Genomic DNA, 11150 nt, shown 5'->3' with positions numbered 1-11150 from the left:
TAAGACCAACAAACATTTATTCAAGGTTTAAGCATTTGTGTGCATGCACGCTTCTTGTGTGCATGCACACAGTTGTAACTGGTTAGGGTTGTCATCTTTGGGTTGGAAAATACTTGGGGACCCATCTGGGTAAGAAATCTTTTGAATTTTCTGGAGCTTTTGGAACTGAGACATTGGAAAGGGAGCAGCACAGGGGTGGACCGCTCCTGGGCTTTTAGCAACGGAGTGACAGGCAGGCATTCCATCGGTAACGAAAACAGTCAAGAAGAAGACAAGCGTCTACCGCCGACCGTCCGCAGCTTGTGCGTTTGACGGACGCTGCTTAAAGAGGAAAAGCCCAGGGCGCCGGCGAGGAGGGGCGCGTCCTCAAAGCGAACATCCTGGAAACGACTCCAGCCTAGGAAGGCCCTTCCCGCCCCCTTTCGCCGCTTCCAGGCCAGGCGGAGCGGTGTCGGCCCTTGGCTGCTTCGCTCGGGTCCCTCCCGCCGCCTTTCCCGGCTCCGGGGACAAGTTGCCAGCTGGGGCGGGGAAGGGGCAGCGGCCGCGGCCGCGGCCGGGGCGGTCCGAGAAGAGCCGCTGAGGAGGAGGATGTGGAGCAGCTCTTCGGCGGACAGGAGGCAGCCCCAGCGGTCGCCTCCGGGGCCGGGAAAGGCGGGCCCGAGTCCAGGTGAGGCCCAGGGGAGGAGGGCTGGGCGCGGCAAGAGAGGCGCCCAGCTCCACGCCCGGGTTGCGCGGGAAAGAGCGGCGTGCGTAGGAACGGGTTTTCCCTGCGAGGGCAGGGCGACCACGACGTGTTTCCCGCAGGAACGACGACGGCCGCAGGGGGAAGGGAGCGGAGGGAAACGGGAGGGAACTTCACTCTCCCTTGCAAACTTGTGGTGCGGACGACGGGGAGGAAGTTCCTGCTCCGCTCGAAGCATTTCTCCCCCATCCCCCGCAGCCACTTCGCGGCCAAACGGGCGTTTCTGCGAGCCTGCGTCTCGGGACCAAAAACGGGCGCTCTCCCGCTTCTGCAGGGCTCCTCTGGACCTTTCCCAGTCGTTGGAGATGCAGAAGTTCAACCCGTGAACACTTGCCCGGCATTTGCACATGCAGTGCGGGCGAATGTTTCGCTTGGTGGGAAAAGGTGTAGCCAGAGGCAGAGATGCACACGTGCTGACGAGTCTCGCACCATCGTGCTCTGGCACAACCATTTGGGGGAACAACGACTGGCCCAAGCTTATCTAGATCACCCCCCTTCTCCCCCGGCATTGGAATGATAGGCGCCCATATGCCAAACAAGCCCGTGAAAAAGAAATGTTAAGGATAAGGCAGTCTCCACAGAGGACACCGTTCTCAAAACAGCTGAGCCATCGGGAGGGAGGAAAAGCTGGAAGGGGACAGCCCGGAAGAGACGTTAGATTAATGATCCTACTGCAAAACACTGTGGAATGTGGTAGAAACTTGAGGGCAAGGTTTGACAAATACCAATTCTGAAATACTGTGCTTTTGTTAATTCTTTCCCAGGCACTGGAATAGGCACTTTGTAGACACTTGTTTGACAGAAACAATGTTGGATGCACAAAAGAACAGTATTCTAGAAATAAGAGCAGGGAACTGTTTAAAATTCATTAACTTCTTCCTGGCAAAAACGTATTTTCAACTACAAATGCATTATAACACCAGGTTCCAAAATAGCTAAACCAACCGCATAGGCACATACAGATGTTCTGCTCAGCTTTTACACAAACCCCTAGACATCAGATGAAGGGAGGAGAAATCAGACAACTCAGGCCCCTGGAAGCAGAGAAACATTTTGTACAATGATTTGGTTTTCAAACTGTCCCCTCCCTTCCCCCTTTCTTTCCAGGCTCCCAGCTTGTACCTTATTACTACTGATTGTAGCAAGAGGTTCAAGTATTAATACTACCCCCCCTCCAGTAATTTTACAGTATCATTTATAAATTCTCTATGATCAGTGGTTGCTATGACTATGTTTTTCTTACAGCCTCAGTTTATCCCTGTTTGTTCAGAAGTTTGTCCCACTCAGTTCCAAAGGCATTTTCTACCAAGTCAGGATGCCTAGGATTGTAGCCCTCATGGCAAAGCTGAGTTGCACAACTTCAGACTGCTTGGTGAAGCACCCATGGAAACGTTCTCTACATATAAAAAGCTAGTACGGCGCCTTGGTAATATTAAATGTTCATGGAGTTTTGATTTTTTTCAACATGGAGTTATTATTGATTATCATCCTGTGTTCTGAAGTTCTCCGACCTAGTATCATATGCCTCATGTGTGGGCACTAAAGAAAATGGTCTGCTAATGGCTTTGTTTAGAGGTAGAGAGTATGGTTTCATTTGTAGTCAATAGTTCCTAATCTGGGTGTCTTTCACTTTCTACACTTCTAAGGGGGGAAGTATTTTGCATGATTCGGTAGGTAGGTAATTCCTGCTAGTGTTACTGTCAAATGTACAGTTCAGGAGTAATGAGAAAGATACTCCATAGACATAAAAATCCTGTTTGAATTTACTCAACAAAAACAAAAAAGCATCCCCTTTGCTCTGGCTCACAGGGAGACTGCAATGAATCTGGCCATGTCAAATATCTCAGAGTGATAAATAAAAGCCAGGCAGAGTGATGTATGTTGTTCTACAATTTTATGTTCTTACTGCATTCCTAACTTTTAATTAATTATAGGAAATTAATTATTGATTTGGGCAGGACCTGTTGTTCTAGCATTAGGCTAAAACACTATGGAATTATTGCAGTGCACTTGTCAGATCAGATTATCTATAATGTTTGCCACATTTATATTGATATTCATGAAGAGATGTCTGTTATATTCAAATTAGTTCTGATGTCCCTGTTCCTCACATATCATCTGGTGGTCCTTTAGTACAGGGGTTTCTAGATGGAGCTGAAAGGGTTTTGCCAATTGTGTGGGAATTAATATTTAATATATTTCTTTAACAACTCAAAAAAATATTGGGTGATGTGACCATATATGGTTATGTCCCCCCCCTCCAATGGCCAGTGATGGGTCTGGAGGGGTTAGAAAGGGGTTAGAAAGGTCATACAATTCCTTGCTGGATGAAAGAACATCATGTCACATCCTATAGAAGTGTCTGGGTGATGTCACATCTGGTGACATGATTTCTGAGGGTTTGGCAGAGAGGTGTGGCCTGCTGACATCACTTTCAGGGTTTCTTGAAGTCTGAAAAATGTTTCAGGGGTTGAGAAACATTGCTTTAGTTAGTAAACAAGTTTTGTGTTCTCTATAACTATGCCTACTGCTTGTTTCTGAGCAGTTTTACTCATATAACTCTTTGTAATCTAAATTTTCTGCTACACATTCTGTGGTTGTTGATCACCCGGATATGTAATTATCAGTTATACATCAATACTCTTTGTAATAATTTCATCACTGAAATGCAATTTTTAGAAGTAGAAAGTATTCATGTATGAAAGGAAATTACCTGGCCAGTAGTGGTTGTAGTTGTACCTTGCTGTAGTGATTAAGAGTGGTGGCTTCTAAACTGGAGAACTAGGTTTGCTTCATCACTCCTCTACATGCAGACAACTGGGTGACCTTGGGACAGAGCTCTCTCTCTCTCTCAGCCTCACCTACCTCACATGTATCTTGATGGGGAGATAAAGGGTAGGCGATTATAAGCCACTTGAGACTCCTTTGACTAGTAAAAAGTGGGGTATAAAAATAGTTCTTCATCCACCTCCCAAAGCTGGTACCAAAGCTTGCTATTACAGTTTTAGTAAGCCAACATGAGAAGATCACTGTGATAATGTAATGAAGAGTCATTACAAAGTATTTCTACATATGAGAAGAAGAAGAGTTGGTTCTTATATGCTGCTTCCTCTACAAGGAGTCTCAAAGCTGCTTACATTTGCCTTCCCTTTCCTCTCCCCACAACAGACACTCTGTGAGGTGGGGGAGGCTGAGAGCTGCTCAGTCAGAACAGCGTTATCAATGCTGTGGTGAGCCCAAAGTCACCCAACTGGTTGCATGTAGAGGAGGAGTGAGGAATCAAACCTGGCTCACAAGATTAGAAGCTGGCGCTTCTAACCACTCCACCAAGCTGGTTCTAGTCTAACAAACTGTGCATGGTGCATTAATTGAAAAGACTTAAACATGTTTAACAGTGTTGGATTATGATTTTGGAACACAGTGATATCACACCATTCTGAAATTTTTCCTCTTTCATAAACTTCCTACATTCTTTCCCCTGAACATTCTAATATTTTCTTTATTTTAGGTGGTTTGATTTGATGATGATAATAATAATAATGATATATTAATAATAATTAATAATAAAAAACTATACCCCGCCCTTCCCAGTTGGCTCAGGGTGGGAAAGGTTGTTTTGGATCATTCATCCTCCCTGTGTAGTAGTGCTTTTACTGGCTAGAAAGTTGTGTAGCTAATTGACAGTGTGGTAGAGCTTCCTTCCAAATAGTACTTCTGCAGGCATATTGCAGGTTTTATATTTTGCCTTTTTTGAAACAAAGAGCTAGCTCGGTGTAGTGTTTAAGAGTGGTGGCTTCTAATCTGGTGAGTCGGATTTGATTCCCCACTTATCCACATGCAGCCAGCTAGGTTGCCTTGGGCTTGTCACAGCCCTGATAGTCTTGTTCTCACAGAATAGTAATATCTGGGCTCTCTCAGCTCCACCTATTTTACAGGGAGAGGAAGGGAAGGCACTTGTAAACTGCTTTGAGACTCCTGGTAGAGAAAAGCAGGGTATAAAAGCCAACTCACCTTCTTATTCCAGAGTACATTAATTCATGAAATATAATTAGATATAAGGGTGAAAATGTTATATAGAATTTTGAGACCTATCAAATCCCACAGGTTGTAAAGCTTGAATTTCACACCAAGAGTATACCATTTTAAAAATGAATAATATTGTTTTAACTACTGACTGACTTGTGGATTGCTGTGAATAAATGTTTTAATGATCTGAGTAGAATTTAATCTATTTTAAAGTGTTATGTGAAACAATTTGATTTTTCATGCGTACCTCTGTGCCTCTTTCTGTATGGTATGGCATCTGCTTTCCCTGAAGAAATTCAGCATCTCTATTGATAGTGTTCCCTCTTTCCTACAGAGGGCATTCTAACCTCACTATTAAAAACATTTTGAGCATCTGGGAGCAGAAAGGAAAAGTGAACACATGTCATATCTACTATGGACAAAATATTATGAAATTTTTATTCCACAAGATTTGGAAGCAGTCAACCCCCAAAGCCACAAACTTAGATCTTTTACAAATCTTCCTGTTTGTATTTCGGTAGTCATGTGAACTGTTCTTGTCAAGTGAGGAAATCTTTAAATAGATCTTTTCTGTCCATTTAAAACTTCCTTTTCAGTTTCATTCTGAGTACCCCTGTAGAGTCAAGAGGCTTCCAGTTGCAAGAGAATGCCTTCACTGTTCTACTGGAATTTAAGAAGCTTTATCAATAGACCCCTTTGTGTCATCAGTGGAAGAAAATTCAGGAAGTCCTTGAGTCATACAGCTATTTAGTTAGTTCTGCGCCATCCTATCAAATGCCAAACTCAGTAAAAGTCTTTATGCCTAGTTTCCTCAAACATTTTCCATAGCAGGCTATTGATCAGACTATATTTAAATGCATGTATACTCAGAGGTAAGCCTCACTGAGTTCAATAGGGACCTACTCTCAAGTTTCATAGCACACTTTTATATATAGTATTATTTAACACTTCCCATTTTGTTTATAGTTACTTTATTGATAGTTCTAATTGTTGCTGTTGTTGTTATGTGCGAAGTAGTGTCCAAGCCATCGCGACCCCATGGACAATGATCCTCCAGGCCTTCCTGTCCTCTACCATTCCCCGGAGTCCATTTAAGTTTGCACCTACTGCTTCAGTGACTTTATCCAGCCACCTCATTCTCTGTCGTCCCCTTCTTATTTTGCCCTCGATTGCTCCCAGAATTAGGAGCAATTCTTCTCCAGGAAGTCCTTCCTTCTCATGAGGTGGCCAAAGTATTTGAGTTTCATCTTCAGGATCTGGCCTTCTGAGAAGCAGTCAGGCTGATCTCCTCTAGGACTGACTGGTTTGTTCACCTTGCAGTCCAAGGGACTCACAAGAGTCTTCTCCAGCACCAGAGTTCAAAAGCCTCAATTCTTTGACGCTCGGCCTTCCTTATGGTCCAACTTTCACAGCCATACATTGCAACTGGGAAGACCATAGCCTTGTCTAGATGCACTATTGTTGGCAGGGTGATGTCTCTGCTTTTTAGGATGCTGTCTAGATTTGCCATAGCTTTCCTCCCCAGGAGCAAGCATCTTTTAATTTCTTTGCTGCAGTCGCCATCTGCAGTGATCTTGGAGCCCAGGAAAATAAAATCTGTCACTACCTCCATTTCTTCCCAATCTGTTTGCCAGGAATTGAGAGGGCCTGATGCCATGATCTTTGTTTTCTTGATGTTGAGTTTCAAGCCAACTTTTGCACTCTCCTCCTTCACCCACATCAACAGGCTCTTTAGTTCCTCTTCACTTTCTGCCATTTCTGCATATCTGAGGTTGTTGATATTTCTCCCTGCAATCTTGATCCCAATTTGTGACTCATCTAACCCCGCCTTTCTCATGATATGCTCCGCATACAAGTTAAATAGGCAAGGCGAAAGTATACAGCCTTGCCGAACTCCTTTCTCAATTTTGAACCAATCAGTGATTCCATGCCCGGTTCTCACTGCTGCTTCTTGACCTGCATATAGATTTCTCAAGAGACAGATAAGATGCTCTGGTATTCCCATCTCTTTAAGAACTTGCCACAATTTGTTGTGTTCCACACAATCAAAGGCTTTAGCATAATCAATGAAGCAGAAGTAAATGTTTTTCTGGAACTCCCTAGCTTTCTCCATGATCCAGCGTATGTTGGCAATTTGATCTCTAGTTCCTCTGCCTCTTCGAAATCCTGCCTGTACTTCTGGAAGTTCTCGTTCCACATATTGCTGGAGCCTAGCTTGTAGGATTTTGAGCATAACTTTGCTAGCGTGAGAAATGAGTGCAATGGTGCGGTAGTTTGAACATTCTTTGGCATTGCCCTTCTTTGGGATTGGAATGTCAACTGACCTTTTCCAATCTTGTGACCTCTGTTGAGTTTTCCAAATTTCCTGGCATATTGAGTGTAGCATTTTTACTGCACCGTCTTTTAAGATTTTGAATAGTTCAACTGGAATGTTGTCACCTCCACTAGCTTTATTGTTGCTCAGACTTCCTAAGGCCCATTTGACTTCACATTCCAGGATATCTGGCTACAGGTCAGTGAATAGCCTCTTGTGGTTATCAGGGATGTTAAGCTCGCGCTTGTATAGCTGGAGCGGCCGGGAGAAGGCTCCGGAGAGCTGCTGGGAGGGGCGGGCCGCCTTCTCCTGGCCGCCCTAGCGCCCATTTTATCCTCTTTTAAAATGGGCTTGATTCCTAGTTAATAATAATTCTTTAGCCTAGCATGGGCACAGGCAGTGGCAAAACACCTTGGTTTGTATCTTGCCTTGAAAAGGCAAGCAGGGTTACCCTTTATAGGGTTACCCTATAAAGCAGGGTTACCCTATTTTGATAAGCAAAAAAGAGGACATATTTCCCAAACCACTACCTCAATCAAGTGATCACTATGACAGATCTCATTAAATACCCCTACTATTTAAGCAGTGATAACAGCTACTAACAAAAAATATTCCTAATCTTTAACCCCAATGAAGACATTTAAAAGGGCCCAAACAAGAAGAGACATGATTTGATTTTATTTGATTTTTTTGTTATATTGTAATGCATCCTGAAGTTGTGATGGATAGGAATTTAAAAGAAATGAATGACTGAAAAGTCAAATATTGTTGTAAAATTGGAGGGAAGGGATGAGTTTTATGATTAAATATATACTAAAGACCACTGGGATGATAAAATTGTGTAAGAATTTCTGTAAAATGTAATGATAGGATGATTATTGATCTTATTACTCTTAGTTCTTTTAGAGTTTTGTTAACTAGCAGAAGTTATGGATTCAGGCAACTATAAACAGGTATAGAAAATACTGAAACTTGTTTGGTAGCTTAGCTGGCCACTACCTTTGAGCAGGAATTTAACAAGTAGCAGTTGATTGCTGACAAGTTATTTTGTATTGATGGGCAACAGCTGCTCACCACTAAACCTGAGGGGAAATAGCTACTGTCAGTTAACCTAGGAGATTGGTGAGTGGTGTCTTTTGTCATTCAGACTTTTAATTTCTGAAAGTATTTTGGAGAGATCTCTGCTCCTCATGTTTGCCCACTGCAGGCTGTAGACAGGTATACTGGAAACTTGCTGTTATGATGTATCCAAGACTTTCAGATAGCTGAGCTAAGTTTGTTATCTGCAAAAGAGAAAGTTCCTTTCTTGAATTTTCTGTTCTCCCCTAAAGCAACTTACCCAATTGTGTATCCTTTCAACAAGGGATCAGAGGACGGGAAGAGGGGGCCAGACAGAAGAGGATCTGGTTTCTACCTAAGATCAGATTATCCTTTCTGCTGCAGAATTTTGGAGTCTTTATAGGGTTCATGCAGCAGCCATAAAAGATATGAGTTGAAGGCAGTGCTGAGGTATCTTCTGATATTAATTTCACTAGTGTCAGAAGCATATGAGGCAGGATGAAACTTTAAATATCTTAGTTTTCCTGTAGAGGGCTTTGAAAAACATATGCATGCTTTAAAAACATGTCCTGTGCATTAACTCTAAAGACATAAAAAGACTTTCTTTCTACATACTGGTTTATGTGTCCAAAGTGAATTATTTATTTCTTGTAGTTTATCCAGTCAGCTTTCATTAGCTTTGTCAGCTTACTGCTATATTTGGATCATACCTAGTGCTGTTTTAGCAGTTTATGAGAAACCATACTGAGACAGTTCTGGGCTACTTCTGATGACATTGCAGTATGACTGCTACTTCCTTTTTCTGCTGCAAGCAAGTAATTAGTTTGCCATGGGATCCAGATGTTTTGTCTTTGGTGTCCTTGAGCTTGAGACCATGTTTAATTTCTTTTTCTCTTCTTTGATGTGTCTTGATGGGCCATGTGTTTTCTTAGCCATTCAACCCCCCCCCCCTTTTTAGTGAAAATGGGCACAGCGCTAGGGAAGATGCTCCCTACTTTGCAGGGTTCTTCAGCTCTGGCTTTGCTGACAGCTCTACAGCCAGAGGCACATCCAGAGACATTTCAATCACACAGGGTTTGCTGCAGACTACCTGGAAGAGGGGCTCAGTTCTCCTTCAGTGGGGGACATAGTCCAGGAATGGTTAGGTCACACCTCCACATGCTCCAGTCAGGTCTATGCAAATTAATATGCCTTTTCTGGACTGTAGTGGGCCGACCTTCTCCAGTCCAATTAGTCCTGCTCCAGCAGGACCTTCGTTGCGAAGCTCTGTAACTGCAGAGCGGTGGACTTTAAGGATTTGAAAATGGAGGTTCTCCATTGGAGAAGAAGGCTACTTCTCTGTCTGCCTCCAAGATGAAGAAGAATCTAAAGGAGAAGTACACGGAGACAGGGAAGGAGTGTGCTTAGACACAGAGTCATACCGTCAGGCAGAGGTGTCTAATACAGGGCACCCAGAGATCATGACCTTCTCCTTGCCTGGGCTGAATGCAGCAGTGCAAATGCTCCATTCCATCACCTCTGTTCTATCAGAGCAGGGAGGGGGAAAACAGCCTGACTTGTAGCAACTGTGCCTCCTCCACTGTAAGAGGCATGGCACTCCCAGGCAGAACTTGGCATAATCAGAAGATGCCAGAGGAGAGGAAGCTGGGACTTTGTCTGCAGTAGTGCAAATGGTCATTCCCTCACCCCTGTTCTACTGGAGCAGGGAAGGGAAAAATATCCAGGCTTGTAGCAGCTGTACTTCCTCCACTGCAAGAGGCACAAAGCTCCCAGACAGAACTTGGTACAGTTAGAAGACACCAGAGGAGAGCATGCTGGCCTTTGTGTCTGGTGGCACAAATTGGTAATGTACCCGTGCTGAAAGTGCAGAGTGGGCAGGGAGGCACAATGAGTAACATCATCAAAGCTCTTGCCCAGGCTAAACGGCATGGTGATGACTGGTAATCTGAGTGCGTCGATTTTCCCCGCCTTGTTAGTGCCCCCTGTGGTGGACTGGCAGTGGTGACTGGTTGGATCCCACAGCCTGTTGCAGGAGGGTCTCCAGTCCTAATGACTCCAAGAGCCCAGACTTGGATAGACAGGGCTAGAATAAGATCATCAGAGCTGGGAGGCTGAGTGGGGATGGCCCTGGCTGGTGTTGGATGGAAGACCTCTGGGAAATACCAGGGGCATGGTGTAGAGAGAGACAATGGCTAACATCTCTAAGCCCTTCTACGACTTACTCAGCCATTATGGACTCACAGTCAGTAACAGGAAAGTTACCTACTTCCTATTCCCAGTAAGAGCTCAGTTTCCACGAGAAAAGAATGAAGTCGTAAAAAGCTGAGATCTAGCTTCAGGGGAAAGAAACTCCTGTTTCATAACCCTTAGCTAGAGAGACAGAGACCTTATACTGATATCCCAGTTTCTGATGCTGTTAGGGAAGACAGTCAGTTGGTAGCTGCGTCCTTGCCTGTGTTTTAGTGGTGAGGAAGGAGAGTGATCTGAGATGATATCTGACACAAGGAAGTCTCTACCAGACTTCAGACAGAACAATTCCTGAGGCTGTTAATGGAGACCACATCAAGCCTGAATGTGTAGCCTAATTCTGTGCCTAGATTAATGGACAAGGCTAAAGAAATCAGCATATTTAGTCATTGGAGGGTTTTTAGAGACCATCCAAGGTTTCTGGTTGCCCTTGCTGAACAACTTGAAGAAGCAGAAGCATATCCAGATTGCCAGGGTGGTACCAGGGTTCTGTCTCTACACTAGGAAGCAGTCCTAATGCTTCAAGGGCAGTGCATCAAATCCTGGGATTAAAGGCACAGAATGTAAAAGGAACATCAAATGTGGCAGAGGACTGGCTAAGTCGAAGGGACATAGAGTGGAAATTTAGCCAGCATATTTTCCAGCAGATAACAGAGTGCTTTGGAATCACAGCGATGGGCTTGTTCGACACAGCAGAGAATCGTCAGTTGGACAGCAAAGCAGAGATGGATGTATTGACTCAAGTGTAGCCCCAGGGTCATC

At 44.1% G+C, this 11150-nt stretch overlaps 1 protein-coding gene across 5 annotated transcripts in view; it reads left to right on the top strand.

Moving 5' to 3' along the window:
- Positions 1–285: 285 nt before the first annotated feature.
- Positions 286–11150, top strand: part of DISC1 (DISC1 scaffold protein) — a 483193-nt gene continuing 472328 nt past the window's right edge. For 3 of the 5 annotated variants that reach the window (XR_013232748.1, XR_013232750.1, XM_077346306.1), the window contains exon 1: positions 291–667. Coding sequence is in view for 3 of the 5 variants with exons in the window: in XM_077346306.1 (XP_077202421.1) it covers positions 589–667 (79 nt within the window). In the remaining 2 variants the exon portion in view is untranslated. Of the gene's footprint in view, positions 668–11150 lie in introns of all 5 variants that reach the window. The other 2 variants (XM_077346332.1, XM_077346324.1) reach the window with 2 other exon arrangements.

The sequence above is a fragment of the Paroedura picta genome, chromosome 1, assembly GCF_049243985.1.
Source record: "Paroedura picta isolate Pp20150507F chromosome 1, Ppicta_v3.0, whole genome shotgun sequence".
Taxonomy (NCBI): domain Eukaryota; kingdom Metazoa; phylum Chordata; class Lepidosauria; order Squamata; family Gekkonidae; genus Paroedura; species Paroedura picta.
This window is presented reverse-complemented; position numbering and strand designations above follow the sequence as displayed.